The sequence below is a fragment of the Erpetoichthys calabaricus genome, chromosome 8 (genome assembly GCF_900747795.2).
Source record: "Erpetoichthys calabaricus chromosome 8, fErpCal1.3, whole genome shotgun sequence".
Classification (NCBI taxonomy): Eukaryota; Metazoa; Chordata; class Cladistia; order Polypteriformes; family Polypteridae; genus Erpetoichthys; species Erpetoichthys calabaricus.
Genome location: NC_041401.2, coordinates 5,933,043 through 5,960,787, shown reverse-complemented (window position 1 = coordinate 5,960,787; position 27,745 = coordinate 5,933,043). Strand labels below are relative to the sequence as shown.

The following is a 27,745-nucleotide window of genomic DNA, read 5'->3' as shown; positions in this document are numbered from 1 at the left end:
CCAAACAATAATGAGGTACAAAATGCGCCAAAACAACTGGTGACCATCATAGAATATCTGAAAATAAAGAAAGATGAAGGTCTCAGGAATGTCGATCTGCTCAGGACCACAAAACATTTTAACGGTGCTCTTAGAAAAGAGAAAATCAACAGTTTCATAAATGTCTGCTAATGCACCACAAGAGTAGCAACAAGCCACAGAATTAAAGAACGGGTTTAACTAACAACAGGAATCGGCGCCTCATTGAGCAGCTGGTTGGAATGAAATTGCTTGGAGTTTGAGGCCCTGACTGAGTTGGTCTTCTCTTGGCTCCCTCACTTCACGTTTCATTTCTCTTTGGGTGCCATTTAAGAAAAGAAACGAAGCAATTAAATCAAAGGGAACAAATCTCAAAAGACAAGTCAATTAAAATGAATTCGCAAGAAGTTAATTAGCAGCACAAACAGGGCAAGTCAACTCAAGTTGGGGAGCATGCACTGGTACAGCGCGTTGTCGCACCACTACACGACGAAACAATTCGGGATCCCGGTTGGCAATCCCCCCAGGCAGACCCAGTCCCACCCTTCGGAAATGACCCTCTATCTGCCACAGCCAGGAGTGACGTGGGTGACCCCTTGGTCTGGTTCAGCCACTCGGGTCCCCAACAATGAGGATCCTACGAGCCGGATCATCCTCGGGGAAACGTGCCACATGGCCATAATGCTATAACTGACACTCCCTAACAACGCAGGTCACGTGTCTCATTTGGGACTCCATGAGCAACACAAAGTCAAACCAGAGGCACCCAAGGATTTTCCGGAGAGACGCACATGAAGGAGTCCAATCTTCATCTCAGGTCACTGGATAGCGTCCATGTCTCACAACCATATAGCAAGACAGGAAGCACCAGGACTCTAAAGACTTGGACCTTTGTCCTTTTGCAGATATCGAGAGCGCCGCACACCCCTTTCCAGCGACCTCATGACCCCCTCATGCTCTCCTAATCTGTCTACTAACTTCACAGGAAGAGTCACCAGAGACATGAATGTCACTGCTGAGGTAAGTAAACCTCTCAATGACGAGGTCGACACTCTCTCCGCAGACAGACACACAGCTGATGGCCATGCCCAAGAGGTCATTAAAAGCCTGGATGTTGGTTTTTATCAGGACCCTCACAATCCCAGACACTCAGACTCCTCACGCAGTCTCTCAAGACCCCCAGTCAGAGCAGTACTCAAGGATTCTCCAAAGAGACACAGTAGAGAAGGAGTCCAGTCTTCATCTCCGGTCACTGGATAGTGTCCATGTCTTGCAACAGGAAGCACCAGAACTCTAAAGACTTGGACCTTCGTCCTTTTGCAGATATCGAGAGCGGCACACATCCCTTTCCAGCGACCTCCTGTTCCCCCGTGCTCTCCTAATCCATCTACTGACTTCATAGAAAGAGTCACCAGAGACGTGAATGTCACTTTTGAGGTAAGTAAACCTCTCAATGACGAGGTCGACGCTCTCTCTGCAGACAGACACACTGCTGATGGCCATGCCCAAGAGGTCATTAATGGCCTGGATGTTGGTTTTTATCAGGACAATCGTAAGTCCAGACACTCAGTCTCTCAAGACCCCCAATCAGAGCAGTACCCAAGGATTCTCCAAAGAGACACAGCAGAGAAGGAGTCCAATCTTCATCTCCGGTCACTGGATAGTGTCCATGTCTTGCAACAGGAAGCACCAGGACTCTAAAGACTTGGACCTTTGTCCTTTTGCAGATATCGAGAGCGCCACACATCCCTTTCCAGTGACCTCATGACCCCACATGCTCTCCTAATCCATCTACTGACTTCATAGAAAGAGTCACCAGAGACATGAATGTCACCGCCAAGGTAAGTAAACCTCTCAATGACGAGGTCGACACTCTCTCCGCAGACAGACACACTGCTGATGGCCATGCCCAAGAGGTCATTAATGGCCTGGATGTTGGTTTTTATCAGGACAATCGTAAGTCCAGACACTCAGTCTCTCGAGACCCCCAATCAGGACGGTACCCAAGGATTCGCCAAAAGAGACACAGTAGTGAAGTAGTCCGGTCTTCATCTCCGGTCACTGGTATGCCTCCATGTCTTGCAACAGGAAGCACCAGGACTCTAAAGACTTGGACCTTCATCCTTTTGCATAGATATCAAGAGCGCCACACACCCCTTTCCAGTGACCTCATGATCCCCCATGCTCCCTCCAATCCATCTACTGACTTCATAGAAAGAGTCACCAGAGACGTGAATGTCACTGTTGAGGTAAGTAAACCTCTCAATGACGAGGTCGACGCTCTATCTTCAGACAGACACACGGCTGATGGCCGTGCCCAAGAGATCGTTAAAGGCCTGGCTGTTGGTTTTTATCAGGACCCTCGCAAGCTCAGACACTCAGTCTCTCGAGCGCCCCTATCAGAGCCTCCATTGACTGTGTGAAGATCACAGCATCGTCAGCAAAGTCAAGATCCATGAATCTTTCTTCACAACTAGATGCCCCACAGCCGCTGGATCCCATGACCTTGCCCACCACCCAGTCCATACAAGCATTGAACAGATTAGGAGCAGAACATACCACTGACAGACCCCAGAATCAGATGAGAGGGTCTGCCTCCACTCTGCACAGCACTCACAGTACCAGTGTACAGGCCGGCCATGATATCCAGCAACCTCGAGGGGATCCCGCGAACCCTCAGGATGTCCCACATGGCAGCTCGATCAACTGAGTCGAACGCTTTATGAAAATCGACAAAGGCTGCAAAGAAACTCTGCCGATATTCGCGTTTGCGCTCCATGCAGGGAGGACCCGGGAAGCGAACCCGGGTCTCCTTACTGCGAGGCAGCAGCGCCACCATGCCGCCCTCGCTACCTGTCTAAGACAGGCTAAAATCAAAGTAATGAACATAAGTAATGAACATAAACCTCAGCATTAATGTTTGCAGTGCATCATGCAGTGCATAGATATCTGTTATATGCCGTTGGGTATGGGATTCATAAAAACAGTGTTAAAGTTTATGATGTGCCATCTGTTGGAATGACAAATGCAATGCACATTGTTACAATAAATGTTTGTGCTGTGCCATTTATTAGAATGACAAATGCAATATAGTTTATTACTAAACAAGTGATGCACCATATGTTGGAATGACAGAGACATGCCAACCATATGGACACACTAGTTTTATTTAGCCAGGGCCTCCTTGGTCGTCCTTTGCTATTTTTTATTCTCCATGCTTCTCCTTTAAGATGTTCAAGGCCAGGCTTCTAGCAGATCCCTTCCTTCCATAAAACACACCCCTGCCGAACCCCAGAATCAATTGGGAAAAATGCAGAGGATCCTGCTTCCACTCTGCACAGCACTCACAGTACCAGTGCACAGGCCGGCCATGATATCCAGCAACCTCGAGGGGATCCCGCGAACCCTCAGGATGTCCCACAGGGCAGCTCGATCAACTGAGTAGAACGCTTTACGAAAATCGACAAAGGCTGCAAAGAAACTCTGCCGATATTCGCGTTTACGCTCAATGAGGACCCTCAGTGCCAGGATGCGGTCGATTGTGAACTTCTTAGGCGTAAAACCAGACTCATTAAAAAAAAGGGTGAGAATGAAAACCTGCAGCCACGGTGGTCCTCCAGGACCGGAGCTGGCGACCCCTGGTTTAAAGCGCTCCCGCTATGTTCCAGAACGTTTGTAACTCCTCATACACCCGAAAGCTTCCATAAGCGAAACTCTATAGAAACAGTCGGCTATCCAACATTTACAGTCGTGTCCGCCAACGAGGGGCCTACAGTCGGCAGGTCACCTATTTTAGGCACAAGCCATTGTCACCATTGGGCCCACGGTGAGTCGAGATTCGTGATTGTAGGTGAAGTTCTTGACCCCCGAAGTGAATGTCACGAAGAGCTGGGGCGGTGGGATTGACTGACCGAGTAAGAATCTCGCAGTCCTTGTCAAAAGAGACAAATAGACCCTTGAAATGGATCCTTAGAAGTAACAGAGGGTGCAAAGGACTCGCTCTGAAATGCTAATGACCGGGGTCCTCCCGACTGGCCTGCCCCTATGAAACTGAGATGATGAGTGACTCTTCCTCTAAGAAAAAGGATTAAAATATTGAACTGTTAGACGCAGCAGTGTGTATTTTCACAGGAAAAAAAAAAAAAACCAAAAAGCCTCTCTTGTGCGGCCCCAGCAGGTGGGACTTTAATTACCTATTTTGGAAGCAGTGATAAAGTACCTTGATCCGAAGGACTGCTGGTTGCAGGGTTTTATGCCACGGCATGGCTCCCAAGTGTCTACATTAGAGTCAGAATTAGCTCTTCTTAAATATTTCCTGCCCTTGTTTATGGAGGGTTGCTGAGAGACGACGGAGTGAGGCTCACATTAAAAATGCAACCTGCCCTCTTCTGCCGCAGGAACCGGGGGGTAAAGCTGGCTGCTGGCACGCAATTCGCACAACCTTTGATTAAAAAGGAGGCACCGCAGTCATTAGTGAGAAGAGGCGCAAAAAAAACCAAAACAAAGTCCTTCAGCGGGAAGTTGTGCTTCAGAAGGATCCAGCGGAACGTTCTGGACTGGCCGGAATTTAAGGGAATTTCACACAATGGAAACACTTAGGGCGTTCGTAGTGTTTGTACAATCCCCGCTTTTAAATTCCACCTGTTAGATAGCGCCCGCCACCGTGCGTTTCTTAATTTTGTTATTACAGACGTAATGAGTGTAGTAAAGTCAATTCTAAAGACGCGACCCCAAGTGACACAACATTACCTTTGTTTGGCTGACAAATCCCATATGCTCATCCCTTGTCAGGCTCCCAAAGCTCCTTAACCCACAATGCCTTTTTTTATACAGTCTGCAGGAAAGATAATCCGCAGAACGGGCCGAGTGAGCCGAGTGGCAGCTAAAATCGGCAAGCGGGAAAGCAGAAGAGGTTAGTACTGCAAATGACTAGGAAACACAAAGAGCGCCCTCTGCAGCGTCAAAGTCAAAGCAGCACCCTCTGTCGGTAAGACAGGCCAGAATGGCATGCAGACTGCCCCCTGCTGGCTACACCGTTAGGTGGTAATCGGGCATCTGATCATCGGTTTAATCTCCCTTAATGGCTCACATTACTGCAGAAGGAGCTGCAGAGAGCTTGAAAGGAGCTATAAAAGGTCACAGGGCTGAGACCCCACTGAGTGACCTTCAGCAAGGGAATTTATCAGTCTGTTTGGGGGTCTGTCTATCAGTTGTATAGTGCCTTTCATATCTGTCTGCTATACTCTTTACTGATACTCTTTAGTCCAGTGGACCAAAATGGTGATTTAAAATGAGCGCATCAAGAACACGCAGACACCATTGGAATCTTGTGAAGGGAAATTTCACACAAACATTAGGAAGTTTTCTTTACACAGAGAACCACAGACACTTGGAATAAGAGACCAAGTAGAGTGACAGACAGGAGGACTTTAGAGACCCTCAGTACTCGACTTGATGTTATTTTGGGGGAGTTAAGTGGACAGGACTGGCGAGCTTTGTGGGGCTGAATGGCCTGTTCTCATCTATCTATCTATCTATCTATACTAAAATTAATTATCTATCTATCTATCTATCTATCTATCTATCTATCTATCTATCTATCTATCTATCTATCTATCTATCTATCTATCTATCTATCTATCTATCTATCTATCTATCTATCTATCATATAGTGCCCTTCACATCGATCTATCTATATTATACTTTTCAAATCTTTGTACTGTATAGTGCCTTTCATATTTCAGTGTACTGTCTCACATATTGTTCATATATCTGTGTACCATATGCTACCTTTCACATATATTTATCTATTTATTATACAGTGTCTTTCATATATATCTAGGTATTATATGGTGCCTTTCACATTGATCTATCAAATCTATACATTATATAGTGCCTTTAACTATCTAGCTATGTACTATATAGTGCCTTTCATATATATTTATTTAGTGCTTCTCACATATCTATGTATGTACTTCATAGTGTCTTTTATGTCTGTCTTTCTATATTTGTCTGTCACATATACAGTATGTCAATTGACTACATTAGAACTTTAATCACATCAAGTCGAGTTTTGAATTGTCCCTATGGTCCTACACTACTTGCTCTCTAATTCCATGTATCTGTGGTTTTCGGTGTGAAGAAAAACATCCTAATGTTTGTGTGAAATTTCCCCTTAACGAGTTTCCAGCTGTGTTCATGTGTTCTTGATGAACTAATTTTAAAGTCACCATCTCGATCCACTGGACTAATTCCCTTCATCATTTTAAACACTTCACTCAGGTCTCCTCTTTATCCCCTTAAGGCTCAGCTCTTTATATCTTTCGTCATAACTCACCTCCTGTAGCCCTGGAATCAGCCTAGTCGCTCTTCTCTGGACTTTCTCTAGCGCTGCTATGTCCTTTTTGTAGCCTGGAGTCTAAAACTGCACACAGGACTCCAGATGAGGCCTCACCAGTGTGTTATAAAGCTTGAGCAGAACCTCCTGTGACTTGTACTCCACACACCAAGGTGCTATATAACCTGACATTCTGTTAGCCTTCTTAATGGCTTCTGAACACTGTCTGGAAGTCAATAGCTTAGAGTCCACTATGACTCCTAAATCCTTCTCATGAAGTGGACTTTTTATTTCCAGACTGCCCATTGTGTATTCAAACCTCACATTTTTACTTCCTACATGTAATTCTTTACATTTCCTGACATTAAATTTCATCTGCCACAAATCTGCCCAAGCCTGTCTGCTGTCCAAGTCCATCTGTTATAATTCAATGGATTTGAGATTATCTGCCAGTCCACCGAGCTTGTAATCCCCTGTAGTCCTCAAATCAGCCTAGTCGCTTTTCTCTGGACCTTTCCTTGTGCTGTTATGTCCTTTTTGTAGCCTGGAGACCAAAACTGCCCACTGTACTCCAGATGAGGCCTCACCAGTGTGTTATAAAGCTTGAGCAGAACCTCCTGTGACTTGTACTCCACACATCAAGGCGCTATATAACCTGACATTCTGTCAGCCTTCTTAATGGCTTGTTTGGCAGTTGATTGGGTCGAGTCCTCTAAGACTCCTAAATCCTTCTCATAAGGTGGACTTTGATTTTCAGACTTCCCATTGTGTATTCAAACTTCATTTTTTCTTCCTATATGTAATACTTTACATTTACTGACATTAAATTTCAATGTTCACAAATCTGTCCAAACCTTAATGTTGTCCAAGTCCTCAAATCAGCCTAGTTGCTCTTCTCTGGACCTTCTTTAGTGCTGCTATGCTCTTTGTTGCCTGGAGACCCAAACTGCATCCAGGACTCCTGATGAGGCCTCACCAGTGTGTTATAAAGCTTGAGCAGAACCTCCTGTGACTTGTACTCCACACATCAAGGCGCTATATAACCTGACATTCTGTTAGCCTCCTTAATGGCTTCTGAACACTGTCTGGATATTGAGAGTGTCGTGTCCATTACTACTCTTAGGTCCTTCTTGATGAACTCATTTTAATGTCACAGTCTCAATCCACTGGACTAATTCAGTCAGTTCTCCTCTTCATCTCCTGTAAAGGCTCAGCTCTTTTAATCTTTCCTCATAACTCACCTCCTGTAGCTCCCCATAATCAGCGTAGTCACTCTTTTCTGGACCTTCTCTAGTGCTGTTATGTCCTTTTTGTACCCTGGAGACCAAAACTGCACACAGGACTCCAGATGAGGCCTCACCAGTGTGTTATAAAGCTGAGCAGAACCTCCTGTGACTTGTACTCCACACATCAAGGCGCTATATAACCTGACATTGTTAGCCTTCTTAATGGCTTCTGAACACTGTCGGGAAGTCAATAGCTTAGAGTCCACTACAACTCCTAAATTCTTCTTAGGAGGTGGACTCTCGATTTTCAGACCTCCCATTGTGTAATACATACATGATAAATGTGATCTGGTCCTGGTGATTTGTTAGATTTCAGCATGTTTAATCTCAGCAGCTCTTCTCTCTCTACAGTTTCCAATATGTCCTTAGTAGTCCCTGTTACTGCTGGAGGATATCCACTTCCTCACTTGTGAAAACTTTAGAAATAAAATGTAAAGTTTAGAACATTCACTATTTCACACACTCTAAATATCCCTGCTGCACTTCATCTCCTCCTTGACTGTTCTTTTACTACTTAAATACTGAAAGAGTCTCTTTAGATCATCTTTGATCTTATCTCTCTATTATATTAAAAAATCCTGCGACAAGACAAGACTTTTTTGAAGAGATTTTTTCTAGTCCCACGAGACCTTGGCCATGAGATTTTTTCAAGTCTCGCCCTCCTCTCAACCACACCCACAGTCCTCTCACCTCTCATTTGTGTTAATGTTTTTGTCAGATACCGTTTCTGCTCTCTCAGCTCTTATAATTTTTTACGTTTTCCTCACTTTAAGTTCCCAATTAAAGAAGACGTATTATGTCCAAATCTTATTGAAGAATTTCAATGCAAAGGGTTATCAACAGAAGAAATGAGTACACGGGCAATCCTAGCACTGAGAAACGATGAAGTCAAATGAATTAACACCAAAAACGTTGATCGGTTACATGGCAAATTGGTTAAATGCGTATCAATAGACTCTGCTGAAACAGTTGGTGCGGGAGATGAAAACATCAACTTACAATATCACAAAGAATATCTACAACCGTTAACACCGTCCAGTCTTCCACCGGCCAAATTACTGCTGAAAGAAGGATGTATCCAAGAAAGTAATGTAGTCCATATTCAGGGATAACATTAGACTCCAAAGGAGATCTTGAAATGCCATTTATATTAAAACATTTGCCGTTTCCCGTTAGAATAGCTTTTGCTATGACAATTAACAAATCACAGGGACAAACAATCGAAAAAGTCATTTTATTTAATAGAGAGAAAGAAACAAAATTTAATTAATGGGCAGATATAGTTTGGGTTGTCACGAAGAAAGTCCAAACACGGTATCAAAGTTCAATGCGATATTGATGAAAAGTTAATTCCAAAAATTGTTTTACTGAAGTTTTACAGTAAAAGTGTAATTTTAAAAAGAATTTGCTTGTTAATTTCAAAGCCAAACAGAATGAAAATGTATAATGCAATGGATACTTCGAACGCAAAATGAAACATAATTTTCTTTCAATTTATTACGTTCTACTGTTTTTTACTGTGGTTCATTACTCGCTGTAATGTAAAATAGTTCTATTATGCATAAGTAACAATGTTTTACTGAAGTTTTACAGTAAAAATGTAATTTAAAAAGAATTTGCATGTTAAATTCAAAGCCAAACAGAATGAAAACATATAATGCAATGGATACTTCGAACGCAACATGAAACATAATTATCTTTCAATTTATTACGTTCTACTATTTTTTACTGTGGTTCATTACTCGCTGTAATGTAAAATAGTTAGTTCTATTATGCATAAGTAACAATTCCCATGAAAATAACAATCTGTTTAAATTGTACATCCGCATACGTGAGTGGCAGAACCGCAAAGAGGCTAGCATGTAGCGCCCGCCTGAGGGTTGGCGAGTGTAGCAAGCAGGGGGCAAAGCCCTCCCAGTCTACAATATTTCTCTCAAACCACCTTTTAGCTTCTCTAATATCCTTCTTGATGGTCGCCCTCATGCTCTCATACACTCTATGGTTAGCATCAGCATTTAACCTTTCTTCCTCCTGTGTGAGCGCCAGTCTTCCAAACTCCAAACTCAGTGGTCTAATGACCCTAAGGGGCTTGTTATCCCCATTCAGACAGTATTTCTGCCATCAGGGATGGCCTATGGAAATCCTGCTCCTTGTGCTTTACTTCTAGGATGCCCGCTAGTGGTTCCAGGTGCCCATGCAGTTCTGGATGCCAGCCTTCCTGTTAGAGTGTCTGCCCATCAGGAGGGGGGATTAGGATGCCACATATTAATGGTGGATCTTCCCCACAGTTCACTGTCTAGAGTAAGTTGAACCCGATGAAGACAATCCATTATATTGGTGGTGCACAATCTGCCAGGGCATCTTATGACCCTACCCTCTTGTCTTACAATATGGCTGTTACGCCCCACCACTGGTGTACACATGAGAGATAACCACAAGTGTGATCGTCTACATGAATCCCATGCATCCTTTTAAAGCTCAGGCCGGTGACATTTTGCTTATCGATGATATTTACTGCCTACTTTGATGCAGTTACCTCATTGTACTTCAAGAACGAATCCACACGTCAGGATATTCTGAAGAAAATGTGACTTTTCATTAAGCACTTGGTAAAATGTACTTATTCATCCTTAAATGAATTGGTAACAAAAGCCTTCACTCTCATTACACCCGGAATATCGCAAGATTGCAAAAGAGGTGGGAAATTCAGTGGACTGAAAGCAATTACTGCCGTCGCACGTCACTGTTAATTGAATGAAGTCCTCTTATTTGTACAGGATTTTTTACTGCCGCCTCAATTCCTGGTGATATATGGGAAATTTGCTCTGCTTTATGGCTTTGGCGCTTGTTAGTGAAATGTATTACGAGTGACAGGACATTAGCTCGGGTAAAACGAGAATGATGTGCAGGCAGACGTTAGTGAAAGGCGCAGTGAAGCTTGTGGGGTTTCAGACACAGGTGTCGGCGTGGTCTCATTTCTCATGCCTGTTGGCCCACCTCAGGGAAGGCTATCCTTGCTAACGTTGCTTTGGTTTTATGGATTTATGGTCCTTACATTTTTGGACCCTAAATGTTTTAGGGTTTTATGGCAGTCCTTGGTAACCTGGCTTTGGATTGCTTTGGAAGGCTCTGCCTTGCTTTGGTTTTATGGAGACAACAGTCCTGTCTCTGTTGCAATTACAGGGCTCACCTGAAATCCAGAAAAAGGGCCTTGATATGAAAAATAGGCCTCAAGGCTTCAACAAGGCCTAGACACAAAATCAGCCTGTCCTATACCCCATAAGCAGACTTGGCTCGGTTTGATCTGTTCTTTGGAAACACCAGAGCCTTCTGTTGCAATTGCAGGGCTCACCTGACATCCATGAAAAGGGCCTTGATATGAAAAATAGGCCTCAAGGCTTCAACGAGGCCTTGACATAAAATCAGCCCAACCGTACACTCAAGGAGCAGCCTTGGCTTGGTTGATCTCTTTTATGGATACACCAGAGCCTTTATGTTTTAGGGCTCGCCTGAAACCCATGAAAAATGGACATAGATATGAAAACGACGGTAGGGTGCAAGGCTTCAATGAGGCCTAGACACAAAATCAACATGGCCCTATACCCCATAAGCAGCCTTGGCTCAGTTTGATCTCTTCTTTGGAAACATCAGAGCCTTCTGTTTCAATTGCGGGGATCACCTAAAACCCAGAAAAAGGGTCTTGATATGAAAACTAGGCCTCAAGGCTTTAATATCAGCCTGGTCCCACACTTAAGAGGCAGGCTTCAAGGGCCTGCACAGGCAAAAAAGGGACTGAGGAACCATAAAACCTCCTGGCCCATAATAACACAACAGCATTCCTTTAATGTAATTTAAGGATTTTGTACAAAACAAGAACAAAAAGAGGAATTCAAATGGTTATCCAAAAAAGAGTCCAGTTGGATGTTGGACTTTTTAGATGATGGCTTGGAGGAGCCAGTCATCTATGAGGGCTACAATCTGTAGGATGTGCCAGCTGATCCAGCACCTCAAGCTCAGGGTCGCTGAACTAAAGAGGAGGAGTTGGCCGGCCTGCATTGTATTAGAGAATTGGCAGACCTGACCCAGATGTCCTTTAGAAGATAGAGTGTACCCCTAAGGTGGCACTGAAGGAGATTCCAGACTAGACAGGTAGAGATAGGTGGGTCACGCTCACAAGGCGTAAGGTACAGGGGTGCACACTGTCCAGGGGCATCAACTACAGAATTAGAAGTGTCAACCTGTTTTCAGGCCCTTGCAGAGCCGGACGGTGTCTCTAATGATTCTGAGGTGATAGTCAGGCATGAGGATCCCCAATGGACCACCTCAAAACCAGTTCCCAGAAAGAGAGAGGTAATGATATTTGCAGATTCAATTATCAGGGGGACTGAAGCGCAGGTGTGCTCCAGAGACAGAGTCTCGTACAGTGTGAGTGGGGGACCTTCCTGAAAGGGTGGATAGTCTCTTGGTCAGAGTGGGGGTGGATCCGGCTGTAATTGTCCATGTTGGAACAAATAACATACAATAAGGTTGTCTGTCAATTCTGAGATCCAAGTTCAAAGATAAGGTGCCAGGTTGAGGAGCAGAAGTGACAAGGTGGACTTCTCTGAATCTCTGCCTGTGCCACATGCCAGTCATGGTAAGATTGAGGAGATGAGAAGGCTTAATGTGTGGCTCAAATCTTGGTGCAGGGTAGAAGGGTATAAGTTTATGGGGAACTGGGATTCCTTTTTGGACCTGTTCCACTGCAATGGGTTAAATCTGAACTGGAGGGGCACCAATGTATTGGGGAGGTGAATGAATAGGTTAGTCGAAGATTGTTTAAACTAGGGAACGGTTGGGTTGGGTTAGAGAGTTTAGGACAGGCCAGGTTAAGAACTGTACATGGAGGAACAAACAACGGTGTAGAAATAAAAATGCCTAGTAATGTGAAAATAAATCCAACATTTAAATGTAGAAAAACTAACACATTAAAAATAGCTTGCCTTAATGCTAGAAGTATCAAAAATAAGGTAAGTGAGTTGGAGTTGTATGTAGCAGAGCATAATTCTGATATTATAGCAATAACGGAAACCTGGCTAAATAACAAAGATGGGGATGAGTGGAACATAGAGGGATACACATTTATTAGGAAGGATAGACAGAACAGAAAAGGAGGTGGGGTTGCTGTTTATGTCCAACAGAATTTAAATGCAAGTCCTCTTCAGTTGGATGATAAACCCACCTTAGTGAGGACGTCTGGATTAATCTGGACAACATTAGGGAAAGAGGTCTTATTTTAGGAGTGTGTTATAGACCACCCAATTCAGACAGTAATCTCAACACACATCTTTTTAGTAATATCAAAAAGTCAAGCTTACAGGGCTGCGGTGGGTTGGCACCCTGCCCGGGATTGGTTCCTGCCTTGTGCCCTGTGTTGGCTGGGATTGGCTCCAGCAGACCCCCGTGACCCTGTGTTTGGATTCAGCGGGTTGGAAAATGGATGGATGGAAGTTTACAGGGAGATATTACAGTCATGGGGGACTTTGACTAGTCGAATATTAACTGGGATAAATGGTGGAGTTCAACAGTAGGAGTTTTTAGAAGTAGTCAGTGACTGTTTTTTAACACAGCACGAAGCCTGTCTGGATTTAGTATTTTGTAATAATCGGGATAGAATTGAGGGTGTAGAGGTGATTGGACCACTGGGGTCATGTGACCATCATATAATGCAGTCCTCAGTGTTTAATTGTAAGAGTGTGGATGCAAAGACTGAAATTGTTCAGTTTAACTTTGGTAGGGCAAATTTTGAGCAGATGCAGCAAAGTCTAAGGAGGATGGACTGGGATAAACTTTTAAGTCCGGAGACAGTCGAGGAGCAGTGCAACAGGTTTAAAAATGTTTGACATGTAATGCAGAACAGGTGCATAGCTAAATTTGGAATTAATAGGAAATTTTGAAAAACTCCGCAGTGAGTTAATAAAGAGTTAAAAAAAGAAGCTGCAAAGGAAAAAACAGAAGAACAAGACGTAGAAAATGAATAACTGCGTATGAGAACATGAGGGCAACCATTAAGAAGGATATCAGGGAGGCTTAAAAGACAGTTGGAGAGGAATAGAGCTGAGAAGGCGAAAGACAACGACCTTCGGTGTTTTAGTAGTAAAAGAAGAGTCAAGGAGGAGGTCAAGTGCATCAGGAATTGAAAAGGGGAATTAACCCTTAAACTGGCACCAGCAGACCCCTGTGACCCTGTGTTAGGAAATAGTGGGTTGTACAATGACTGACTGCCACATATTTGGGGGGTTAATGCACTCCTGGATGCCAAATATTTTTTTGCTGCACTTCACAATTCACCAAGAAAAAGTGAAATTTTAATGGAACACATTTTTTTCATGCAAGGAGCATCACAATTACCGCAACACTGATCATTTTACACACTGCCAATGAACTGTAAAAACTATAACAATCTATTATTTTATGTACAAGGTGCAACTGACGCCATTGACGAAATTCAGTAAATCACAGAGCCAACTGCGCTTGAACTGGCTGCACGCAAACACACAGATGCTTGAAGATTAGTCTAAGGCAGCGGCTGAATCCCTGGGATGGTGAGGCTGCAGAGGGTGGCAGTGGTCATCAGCTGGTTGCTCAATAAATGTATGGCACGGACTGATCAGCTCCGGCATGCTGGCAAATTGCACTGGGAACTGAGTACAGCCGGTTCTGGCAGTTTAATGGTTAAAAAATACAGATAGTGAGATAGCAGATGCTCTAAACTCGCATTTTTCTGAGGTCATCACACATGAGGAAGTGGAAAAACCTCCCAGCGGCAACAGGGACTACTAAGGAGGTGCTGAGGGATTTAGAAATTGAAGAGAGAGAAGTGCTGCTCAGACTAAATAGGCTGAAATCACCAGGACCAGATGATATTTACCACAGAGTTCTTAAGGAGGCTAGCGAGTACAGATATAAACCCTTGATGCATATTTTTAGGAAGTCACTGCACTCTGGGGAAAATTCTGAACGACTGGAAAATGGCAAATATCATCCCATTATATAAAATGGGTGACAGGGCAGATCCGAGCAACTACAGGCCAGTAAGCTTAATGTGCATCACAGGAAATTTAATGGAAGGAATTATTAAGGACCAGCAAACCCGCGATTCTCGAAAGAATTGCAAATCCAAGAATGGCAATCACTTTCTGTTCCCTCCAATATTTGCAGAGAAGAAAATTCATGCAGGGTGGGTGAGTCCTGGGAAAGTTTTCATTTAATTAAATAAACATAGGGCGGCACGGTGGCGTAGTGGGTAGCGCTGCTGCCTCGCAGTTGGGAGACCTGGGGACCTGGGTTCGCTTCCCGGGTCCTCCCTGCGTGGAGTTTGCATGTTCTCCCCGTGTCTGCGTGGGTTTCCTCCGGGCGCTCCGGTTTCCTCCCACAGTCCAAAGACATGCAGGTTAGGTGGATTGGTGATTCTAAATTGGCCCTAGTGTGTGCTTGGTGTGTTTGTGTGTGTCCTGCGGTGGGTTGGCGCCCTGCCCGGGATTGGTTCCTGCCTTGTTCCCTGTGTTGGCTGGGATTGGCTCCAGCAGACCCCCGTGACCCTGTGTTCGGATTCAGCGGGTTGGAAAATGGATGGATGGATGGATAAATAAACATATTTGTACTAAAGCGGTTTCTTTTTGGAGCCGTGACTCATCTGGTTCTGGTGTTTCAGAAGCACGTTGTAGGCGTCTTCGTTTATTGTTTTTATCCATGCAGTCTCGTTTTTGTTTTTCTATGGCTGTGTCGTTAGCTAGAAGTTGTTTGCTGTTGGCGGCGGATTCGCGTGCTCAAGTGACGATGGTGGCGGATCCGGGCTTGGAGGGGAACATTACTAAACGAAGGTGGTATGTGCAGTGGTGTGGGCAGCTGCTTGTGGCCTCTGGCATCTGTGCATATATACAACCTGGCGTGCACACTTTACCTCAAGTTTAGTTTACAGGTTGTGTTGTGTTGTTTGGGTGCCACCTACTGACTCTGGGAAGACGCTGGGTTTGACTCTGGGGCGCACTGCGTGTACGCTTCGGTGCGTCTGGCATCCATGCATATATACAACCTTCGTTTAGTAATATAGATAAGATTGAGCAACACCTGGCAAGGACAGAACAGTCAGTGTGGGGTCAGAAGAGAGAGGTCGTGTTTTACTAACATTCTAGAATTCCATGAGGAGCCAACAAAAGGATACGAGCAGATGAGATTATTGAGCTGGACTTTCAGAAAGCATTTGATGAGGTGCCACATGAGAAGATGGGCATCAAATTAAAAGAAGTGGGAGTTCAGGGTGTGGTGTGTAGGTGGGTGCAGAATTGGCTCAGACACAGGAAGCAGAGGGTGATGGTGTGAGGAACTTCATCAGAATTGGGTGATAGTAAGAGTGGTGACCAGTATGTGAATTTCCCCTTGTGATTAATAAAGTATCTATCTATCTATCTATCTATCTATCTATCTATCTATCTATCTATCTATCTATCTATCTATCTATCTATCTATCTATCTATCTATCTATCTATCTATCTATCTATCTATCTATCTATCTATCTATCTATCTATCTATCTATCTATCTATCTATCTATCATATAGTGCCTTTCCTATCCTGGGGCCTCATGTATAAACGGTGCGTACGCACAGAAATGTTGCGTAAGAACGTTTCCACGTTCAAATCGCGATGTATAAAACCTACACTTGGCGTAAAGCCACGCACTTTTCCACGGTACTTCATACCCTGTCGTACTCAAGTTCTCCGCTCGGTTTTGCAGACTGGCGGCACCCAGCGTCAAAGCAGTGCTACTGTTCCTGTGTAGTTACCCTTTCTTAGATCCACATCCACGACGGCGGCTCAAGTGCTCCTTGTAGAACTGTTTGTACTTGCAAGTTACCGTGAGGTGATTGTACTTATGATACAGTTATAATATTGCAATTATTAATAATAATAAATAATATTAATATTCCTGTTTGCTTCATCAGGCCGTGATCTTCTGCTCTCTCTAGATTGGTTCGCAGCCGAGTGTGAAGCGGTTGGGATGGGAATCAGCACCTTCAAATCCGAGACCATGGTCCTCAGCCGGAAAAGGGTGGAGTGCCCTCTCAGGGTTGGTAGCGAGATCCTGCCCCAAGAAGAGGAGTTCAAGTATCTCAGGGTCTTGTTCACGAGTGAGGGAAGAATGGAGCGTGAGATTGACAGGCGGATCGGTGCGGTATCCACAGTAATGTGGGCTCTGCATCGGTCTGTCGTGGTGAAAAAGGAGCTGAGCCGTAAGGCAAAGCTCTCAATTTACCAGTCGATCTATGTTCCTACCCTCACCTATGGTCATGAGCTATGGGTAGTGACCGAAAGAATGAGATCGCGAATACGAGCGGCTGAAATGAGTTTCCTCCTCAGGATGTCTGGGCTCTCCCTTAAAGTTAGGGTGAGAAGCTCAGTCATCCGGGAGGGGCTCAGAGTAGAGCCGCTGCTCCTCCGCATCGAGAGGAGTCAGATGAGGTGACGCGGGCATCTGATCAGGATGCCTCCTGGACGCCTCCCTGGTGAGGTGTTCCGGGCACGTCTAACCCGGGAGGAGGCCCAGGACACGTTGGAGGGACTATGTCTCTAGGCTGGCCTGGGAACACCTTGGGATTCTCCCGGAAGAGCTAGAAGAAGTGGCCGGGGAGAGGGAAGTCTGGGCATCTCTGCTCAAGCTGCTGCCCCCACAACCCGACTTCGGATAAGCGGAAGATGATGGATGAATATAATATTGCACAACCTGAGCCACTTTATAAAGCACGTATTTACATATGATGACGATATCATTTTTAAGATGAAATGCAGCAAAATATGTTGATTATATTATACAGATAAAACTTTAACTATACGGTGCCACAGTGCTAGCGAGCTTGAGCTTCGTTCACGGTTTGTTCCTGCCTCGCTCTGTTTTCATGCTGTGGCTGGCGCGACACTGGAAGGATAGATGGATAGAATAATTAAACATTGTGAAGATATTTCGATGTTCCTTAAAAGTTTTGAAGAATCGACGTTCTAAGCTTACAGGTGGCTTAACGTCTATTATTGAGCTGATTGTGTGGCGATTGGGTATTTGGAGAAAGAAAAGTAAGGACAGAAATTGGAGGTTAGTACATTTGAAAGAGATGGTACTGCTATGCTAAATTTCATCGAAGGTCGCGCATGGAGCAGCAAGCATCCTGAGTGAGGCAGGAACAATCACTGCGCCACCGTGTTCCCAGGTTTAATAACATGCTTTAACTCATATCATCATGAAAATGATTTCATGTATACATCTCAGTATTTGAATTACTCAGAGAGCTGTAATATCACGAACATAATGGATTCTGTGTCCGGTCGGAGGAAGAGCACGTAGTGATTCACACACACAGAGCACATATAAGATCAAATACAAAACAAAGCATTTAACGTGCTACTTTAGTTACGATGGGATTTGAGAAACTAGTAAATTAAATGATTTTAAAATGAAGTTTAATAATAATAATTCTTTGCATTTATATAGCGCTTTTCTCACTACTCAAAGCGCTCAGCAATTGCAGGTTAAGGGCCTTGCTGAAGGGCCCAACAGAGCAGAGACTCATTTGGCATTTACGGGAATCGAACCGGCAACCTTCCGATTGTCAGTGCAGATCCCTAGCCTCAGAGCCACCATGTTCTACTACATGATGTTCTACTTTAATGACAAAATAAATTACGTGATTAAAGTGGAAATTTCGAGATTAAAGTTGACATTTTGTGCTTTTTTCACACTGTGTGCCTATTTTTTTTCACTGTACCCTAATAAGCTTTCATATGACACTCAGACGGTGGGCTACGAGTCGCCTTTTCATTCTGACTTTGATATGTGACAACTTTTTTATTTTGGGCCTTGTGCGACTTTGTGAACTTGAGCTTTCGAGTTTCTCCGACATGCTATGTCACTCGATCAACTTCCTTTTGTTGCTTATATAACTGTTTAAACCAACAAACAGTACGTTCTTCTTTGCCTCCATTTGGTATTCGCTGAAATTCTTCTATTTTTCCTCGTACTTTTGCCATTGCCTTTTCACAGAACGCCGGGCTTAAGGGCTATTTATATTGATTTGCATATTCAAAGAGGCATAATTCTGGGAGGAGTTGGGGCAGGACAGCAGGCGCGTGCACGAGTGTTAATTTCCACGCTGAGCGGGATTTATGGAGCGGAAGAACACAGAAGTTGGCGAACGCACAGATTCCTGCATCTGGATTTTTCTGTGCGTAAGCACATTTCGGCTTTTGTGCTTACGTCATATTATAGTGCAAATTCTACGCACGGCGTTATGCATGAGTCCCCTGGTGTGGCCAATCAGAGCCCAGACCTAAATCACACTGAAAATCTGTGGAAAGATCTGAAGATAGCAGACCACCAACGCTCACCATCCAATGTGACCAAACTTGAACAGTTAAACTGTAACGAAGAGTGGGGGGCAAATATTACTCAATGATCGAGAAGAATCAACAGACTCAAGATTGTCATTAAAGCAAAAAGGGGGGTCAACAAAATGACATTGCCATTGGGGGGTCCTTTATTAATCTCAGGATTTCTTGTGTTTGATTTTTTATAATTCTTCTGAACTGTAGCTGTGATGTCTTTCACTTGTATGTTAGAGGTTGCATTGTGTAAGTAAAGCTGGGAAGAAATATTAATTTGTGTATGTGTGTTCATTTAAGGCTGTAAAGCAAAACAAATTGGAATATTTTGAAGGGGGGGGGATTCTTTTCTATACCCACTGTCGATATATCTGGCAGGCACCCCATCCCGGCTTGGCTGTGCCTCTTAGTGGTCCGGTACTGGAATCCTGAGGCAGACAAATTAGTCCATGTATTTGATGCCCCCCATTTTATGATATTAGTGCCATCCATTATAATGGAAGTGCTGGTTTATGCCCTGTGTACCTCCTGGCAGCGCCTACTTTACTGCAGCAGATCGGTGGCTGTGTACTCTGGACTGGGCCAGCCATTAGAAACTCACCTCCATTGTAATCTGTGCGCTCGGAGTGAGCAGGCATGAAGTGGTGGGCTCTCCGCGAGCTGCTCTGGGATTACTTATTGAAGGCAGTGATTAATTAGAGCGCCGAGTCGTACATTCCTTTCTCTGTTTACCTCACACCATCACAAAGGCGCGCTTCATTATTCTGCTTTGCTGTCATTTTTTTGAACTCCGTCCACATTTTTCTCTTCCCAGTGTGGTCTGCGTTGGTGGGGATGGCTTTGCCAGCGAGGTCGCCAATGGTTTGCTCCTTCGAGCCCAGATGGATGCTGGGAGGGATGCAGATTCCGTCTTCACGCCTGTCAGAGCAGCACTTCCTCTCGGCATAATACCAGCAGGTGAGTGGATGGCGATGCTGACGCGCTTAGACTGGCATCTGGCTGGCATCCTGGCATCCTTTCCTTTGAACTAACTTAGTGCAGGACACCCCTCTGGCAGGCTTGGAAATGAAGCGGCCTGTGGGTTGGTAGCTGAGGCAGAGTCTTTATTTTATTATTACTGCTACATGAGGTCATGTATTTTTTTTTTTTACTGTTTTGGGCATATTGTTTTTACCAGTTTGATTTAAAGCAGTCAGCACTGATGAACAGTACCCTGCCACCCGTTATGTTTCAACCCTGACTGGCTATTCAAATGTCTCTTTTGCGTCTGTCTTGCTCATTTTTTTCATGTTAACATTGTTGATTGTTTAGTTACTTTATGTCTAAGCAGCTTTTGTTATGTGCCATGTGTTTAAGTGGTGGTCCCCAAGAGGTCGGGACCACCTGCCCATCATTATCAAGAGACTGCCCTCAGCCCTATAAAGGTGGAGACAACCCACAGTCCCTTGCGGTTCATTGAATGCATTGTTGGGTTTCTACCTGAGTCTTCAAGAGGTGGCGCTGCTGAGTCGATACCCCAGTCCCCACGAGGTGGCACTGCCAAACTCTTGTCACTTCATCTGCCAAAGCGGGTCAAAGTCTCCCTGTCTTTCAATCTACAAATAGGATTGTTCTGTTTTTTGTACTTATAAAAAGTGGTTTTGAAGCTACTCCTTAGAGAGGGGGGGTCATGTTATATTTAAGCCAGGGTTCCTCCAACTGGCTGGGGTTCAGATGTCTGCATTGTGTCTATTTTGCTCATTACCTGTCGTCTATGTGGGGGGCGAGCGAACGCTGTAGATTAATCAAAAATTTCAATCTCTGGTTTTTGAAGGGATATTGATGTTTTTTAGGGTCCCTGATACCTAAAATATTGATACAGTCATATGAAAAAGTTTGGGAGCCCCTCTCAAGCCTGCATAATAATTGACTCTCCTTTCAACACTAAAGATAACAGTGGTGTGTCTGTCATTTCCTAGGAACATCTGAGTACTGCGGTGTTTTCTGAACAAAGATGTTTAGTGACGCAGTATTTAGTTGTATGAAATTAAATCAAATGTGAAAAACTGGCTGTGCACAAATGTGGGTCCCCTTGTCACTTTGCTGATTTGAATGCCTGTCACTGCTCAATGCTGATTACTTGGTGTGATGAGCTCGTTACGCCTTGAACTTCATAGACAGGTGTGTCCAATCATGAGATATAAAGGTATTTAAGGTGGTCAATTACAAGTTGTGCTTCCTTCCCTTTGACTCTCCTCTGAAGAGTGACAGCATGGGATCCTCAAAGCAACTCTCCAAAGATCTGAAAACAAAGATTGTTGAGCGTCATGGTTTAGGGGAAGGCTACAAAAAGCCATCTCAGAGGTTTAAACTGTCAGGTTCTGTAACTGTAAGGAATGGAACCAGGAAATGGAAGGCCACAGGCACAGTTGCTGTTAAACCAGCAGGTCTGGCAGGCCAAGAGAAATACAAGAGCGGCATATGAGCAGGATTGTGAGAATGGTGACAGACAACCCATAGATCACCTCCAAAGACCTGCAAGAACATCTTGCTGCAGATGGTGTGTCTGTACATCGTTCTACAATTCAGAACATCTGTATGGCAGGGTGATGAGAAAGAAGCCCTTTCTGCACTCACACCACAAACAGAGTCGCTTGTTGTATGCCAATGCTCATTTAGACAAGCCAGATTCATTTGGGAACAAAGTGCTTTGGATTGATGAGACAAAAATGGAGTTATTTGGTCAAAACAAAAAGCGCTTTGCATGGCGGAAGCAGAACACCGCATTCCAAGAAAAACATCTGCTACCTCCTGTCAAATTTGGTGGAGGTACCATCATGCTGTGGGGCTGTGTGGCCAGTTCAGGGACTTAGGCCCTTGTTAAACTCGAGGGTCGGATGAATTCAACCCAATATCAACAAATTCTTCAGGATAATGTTCAAGGATCAGTCACAAAGTTGAAGTTACGCAGGGGTTGGATATTCCAAGACCCAAAACACAGTTGGAAATCTACAAAGGCATTCATGCAGAGGGAGAAGTACAATGTTCTGGAATGGCTGTCACAGTCCCCTGACTTGAATATCATCGAAAATCTATGGGATGATTTGAAGCAGACTGTCCATCAAATTGAACTGAACTGGAGAGATTTTGAATGAAGAATGGTCAGAAATACCTCCATCCAGAATCAGACACTCATCAGAGGCTGTAGGAGGACAGCGTCTAGCGGACAAAAGGAGGCTCAACTAACTGATCTCAACATCATCGAGTGTGTCTGGGATTACATGAAGAGACAGAAGGATGTGAGGAAGCCTACATCCACAGAAGATCTGTGGTTAGTTCTCCAAGATGTTTGGAACAACCTACCAGCTGAGTTCCTTCAAAAACTGTGTGCAAGTGCACCTCGAAGAATTGATGCTGGTTTGAAGGCAAAAGGTAGTAACACCAAATATTGATTTGATTTAGATTTCTTTTGTTCGCTCACTTTGCATTTTGTAAATTGGTAACAATAAACAATCATTATTTATATTTCTGAAAGCATTCTTTGTTTACAGCATTTTTTCACACCTGCCTAAAACTTTTGCACAGTACTGTATATTGATGAAAAGAAGTGAAACAAAATGGCAAAAAATATCAATATCTCACCTCCCCTAACACACACAACCCCACGAGTGAATGGCGGAATATTTATATTGAACATTAAACAGATATGACGCACACGAAACACGTAACACACGTAAAGTCCAGGAAATTATCCAGAGAGTGATTCATGATCATGAACTTGAACCAGTTAGAAACTGTCCACTGTGATATGGAAGCACTTGATTGTTTGATCCTTTCCCGAAATGAACAGAAACGGTCTCACCATACGTTCCTCGGCGTGTCCCGTTACTACTGAACCCCAGGGTTTTGTGAGAATGGCGAGATCGTTCCAGGTCCGGCATTGAGAAGAGGAAGCTGTGGAAAGTTGCGTGGCGACCCAGATTGGTTTTTCTCTGTTTCTTTATGCGTTTCTGTGTTGTGTCGTCGTTTCTCTCCTTCCCCGAATATCCCCTTTCCTTCTCTTCCTCCTCTCGTTTAAATAAGAAAAACCAGATAGACTTGATGGGTGGACAGGAAAATTACCATGAGGGTTCACATGATCCTGCAGCTTTCTCCTTTCCCCCTTTGTTTCCAGGGGGACAACATTTACAGAGACGCACCATAAACGGGGACAACGCTACGAAAGACGCGACGCAGCACAATACATTTAAGATGACGTTAATCACGCTGCACCGCTACAGAGTTGCTGCTGCTGAGTTGCTTCCTTGGGTCAAAGTCCTCTCGCCTCGTCTGCTGTATTTAGGCCAGGATTCCTATCAAATCCATCTCTTATGTCCTGTTGTTCACTTGTGTTCGTGTTAGCTGTCTTAATTAGCTGCTCTATTGTCTTTGCCTGTTGTTCTGTTCCATGTGTTTTGTGGGTGGTCCCCCAAGAGGTGGGGCCACCTGTCAATCAGAGCCAGGAACTGCCCTCTGCCCTATAAATCTGGAGGATTTCCCACAGTTCTTTGCGGTTCATTGTCAGAAATCAGAATCAGATCAGAATATCTTTATTGTCATTGTAACAAATACAACGAAATTAGGTACAGTCTCTGCGGTGCCAAAATATAAATAAATATAATTACAAAAGGATAAGAAGAAATAAGGAAGGACACAAACATTCAACACAAGACCTTATTGCGCAAGATGTCATCTATTGACTGCTGCACTGGAGGTGATTACGTGGCATTCAGTGCCCTGATAACAACAGGGTAGAAACTGGTATTCAGTCTATTCGTCTTTGTTTTCATGCTCTTATATATTTTGCCTGATGGCAACAGTTGGAACAAAGCTGTTCTGGAGTGGGTGACTTCTTGTGTTTTGTTTTTATTTTTTTTGCTGTGCTTTCATGATTTACTCAATTTTTGGACTTTGTGCCTGGATTATGTATTGGGATGGTGTTGGCATTGAATTGCTTTATTATTTTACAAAACTCTGTTCTTCCTTTTGTGCTTCACAGTATTACAGAGTATTTCTTTGTAAAAAAATTAATCTGTTTATGTTATAAGGATTCTGTGTTTGCCCCTATATCTAACAAGGGTTTGACAAGAAGCCCCCCAGCCCCCCAAAGGCAGTGGGTATTTTTGGAAGAGGTTTTAGGACTCCTAGTTCATGACAGTCTGCCCAAGCGGGCCAAAGTCCACCCTTTTTGCCATCCCCATGGAGGACTGTCTTTTTTAATTTAATATTAAAGGGGGCTCCCCTTTGGGAGCAGGGGGGGTCATGTTATATTGCACACAGGGTTCCTCCCCTGGCTGAGATTCAAATGTCTCTTTTGTGTCTATTTTGTTCATTCTTTACATGAACATTTTGAATTATTTGTGTCTAAGTATCAATTGTTATGTGTCGTGTGTTTTGTGGGTGGTCCCCCAAGAGTTAGGGTCACCTGCCAATCAGTGCCAGGAACTGCCCTCTGCCCTATAAATCCGGAGGGTTTCCCACAATTCTTTGCGTTTCATTGTCAATGCTGTTCTGGAGTTGGTGACTTCTTGTGTTTTATTTTTTTGTTCTGTGCTTTCATGATTTACTCGATTATTTGACTTTGTACCTGGATTATATATTGGGACTGTGTTGGCATTGAATTGCTTTATTATTTTACAAAACCTGTGGTGCCCGGGATTGGTTCCTGCCTTGTGCCCTGTGTTGGCTGCGATTGGCTCCAGCAGACCCCCGTGACCCTTTGTTTGGATTCAGCGGGTTGGAAAATGGATGGATGGATTTTACAAAACTTTCAAAAAAAAAACATTAGGGGGGCGCGATTAAAACGGTTATGAAAACTCAGGTCGCAAATACTTAAAGGTTGAGAAACGCTGTCCTATTGCAACACCCAAGGGGGGCTAAAATGGGTGTCCCCCCTAAACTGTATATATACAGTGCTTCCAGAAAGTATTCCCTTGTGACAGGCGGATATCAGGAAAAGTGAAAGGGAAGGCCTACAGGATGGTAGTGAGACCAGCTACAGTGCATCTGGAAAGTATTCCCAGCGCATCACTTTTTCCACATTTTGTTATGTTACAGCCTTATTCCAAAATGGATTAAATTCATTTTTTTCCTCAGAATTCTACACACAACACCCCATAATGAAAACGTGAAAAAAGTTTACTTGAGGTTTTTGCAAATTTATTAAAAATAAACAAACTGAGAAATCCCATGTCCATAAGTATTCACAGCCTTTGCTCAATACTTTATCGATGCACCTTTGGCAACAGTTACAGCCTCAAGTCTTTTTGAATATGATGCCACAAGCTTGGCACACCTATCCTTGGCCAGTTCCGCCCATTCCTCTTTGCAGCACCTCTCAAGCTCCATCAGGTTGGATGAGAAGCGTCGGTGCACAGCCATTTAAAGATCTCTCCAGAGATGTTCAATCGGATTCAAGTCTGGGCTCTGACTGGGCCACTCAAGGACATTCACAGAGTTGTCCTGAAGCCACTCCTTTGATATCTTAGCTGTGTGCTTAGGGTGGTTGTCCTGCTGAAAGATGAACCGTCGCCCCAGTCTGAGGTCAAGAGCGCTCTGGAGCAGGTTTTCATCCAGGATGTCTCTGTACATTGCTGCAGTCATCTTTCCCTTTATCCTGACTAGTCTCCCAGTCCCTGCCGCTGAAAAACATCCCCACAGCATGATGCTGCCACCACCATGCTTCACTGTAGGGATGGTATTGGCCTGGTGATGAGCGGTGCCTGGTTTCCTCCAAACGTGACGCCTGGCATTCACACCAAAGAGTTCAATCTTTGTCTCATCAGACCAGAGAATTTTCTTTCTCATGGTCTGAGAGTCCTTCAGGTGCCTTTTGGCAAACTCCAGGCGGGCTGCCATGTGCCTTTTACTAAGGAGTGGCTTCCGTCTGGCCACTCTACCATACAGGCCTGATTGGTGGATTGCTGCAGAGATGGTTGTCCTTCTGGAAGGTTCTCCTCTCTTCACAGAGGACCTCTGGAGCGCTGACAGAGTGACCATCGGGTTCTTGGTCACCTCCCTCACTAAGGCCCTTCTCCCCCGATTGCTCAGTTTAGATGGCCGGCCAGCTCTAGGAAGAGTCCTGGTGGTTTCGAAGGCCACTGTGCTCATTGGGACCTTCAAAGCAGCAGAAATTTTTCTGTAACCTTCCCCAGATTTGTGCCTCGAGACAATCCTGTCTCGGAGGTCTACAAACAATTCCTTTGACTTCATGCTTAGTTTGTGCTCTGACATGAACTGTCAACTGTGGGACCTTCTATAGACAGGTGTGTGCCTTTCCAAATCATGTCCAGTCAACTGAATTTACCACAGGTGGACTCCAATGAAGCTGCAGAAACATCTCAAGGATGATCAGGGGAAACAGGAGGCACCTGAGCTCAATTTGGAGCTTCACGGCAAAGGCTGTGAATACTTATGTACATGTGCTTTCTCAATTTTTTTATTTTTAATAAATGTGCAAAAACCTCAAGTAAACTTTTTTCACGTTGTCATTATGGGGTGTTGTGTGTTGAATTCTGAGGAAAAAAATGAATTTAACATAAAACAAAAACCCAAAAAGTGAACAAAAAAACTATATATAAGAGAAAGATTTGAACCCGAACCAGGAGAGAGAAGACTCCTGGCCTAAATAGAATGAAAATAAAAAAGAAAGGGAGAGGGGCACCCTAAAGCCCCTGGCTGCAAATACCAAAATCAAATCATTCTTAAAGAGTTTATTAGCAAACAACTAAAATAATCAAAACAGGAACAAATACAAATCTGACGGAAGTGAAAAAGCAAGCAAAGCTAAATCACAATCCAAAAATCTGTCACACACATGCGCTTAGGAGGCAGCCAAGAAGCCCTGAGGCGAGTGAAAGGGGTAATATCGGGTATTAAACGCCTCTCTTCTTTTTTATTCAGAATTAATGGAGAAAAACAATAAACAAACTCACTTACCGACAGTCCTGAAGTCCCAAAATGGTGCCTCTTCCGTTACATCTTTTCCACCTCCGACCCCTGAAGACGATGTCACTTCCAGTCACCTCATGATGACGTCACTTCCAGATGACAACACTTCCACCTACATCACTGCCGGCAATGCTGCCTGCGGTTGCCCCGGTGACACCACTTCCAGTCACCTCATGATGATGTCACTTCCTGTCGCACAGTCGTCACATAATTTCCATCACTACTTCTTTACAGTCGCCATTTTCTATTTAAACTCACCATCTCCTGTATTGTATCATCGACTGTAACGATTTTGATCACTTTTTTGCTTCGTCTTTTTGTCAAGATTGCCGGACATTATACGGCATTTTGTCTCGTGTGAGATTAATATCCTACAAATGTGAAAACAAGAACTTAAATAGCAAAAGGAATCCAAGAATGGCATCTGAGCGACTTTACTTGGAAACAAATACCTCAGCGGGGGACTCCAAGCACTGAGCCCCTTATAATAGTCAGGGACGACACCTCAACTGTAATGCTGGGGGCCCCGGCCCCTTAGGCTCAAAAAGGGGAGCACAAGGCACATAATGACAGAACTGAACCTCAAACAGAAGGCAATATAAAATAACTTTAAAACAATACACACATAGAAATGTAGAAACAGGAAACGCTAAATCAATAGCACAATGTGAATTGGTTATCGGAAGATGACACCCAATAGTGAAGGTGATGCACACAGCGCAGCACGA

At 44.0% G+C, this 27,745-nt stretch overlaps 1 protein-coding gene across 3 annotated transcripts in view; it reads left to right on the top strand.

Annotated features, from left to right (window-relative positions):
• Positions 1–27,745, top strand: part of cerkl (ceramide kinase-like) — a 230,398-nt gene that overhangs the window by 145,046 nt on the left and 57,607 nt on the right. For all 3 annotated transcript variants that reach the window (XM_051930642.1, XM_051930641.1, XM_051930643.1), the window contains one exon: positions 19,864–20,006. In XM_051930642.1, coding sequence (XP_051786602.1) covers positions 19,864–20,006 — 143 coding nt within the window. The remainder of the gene's footprint in view (positions 1–19,863; positions 20,007–27,745) is intronic.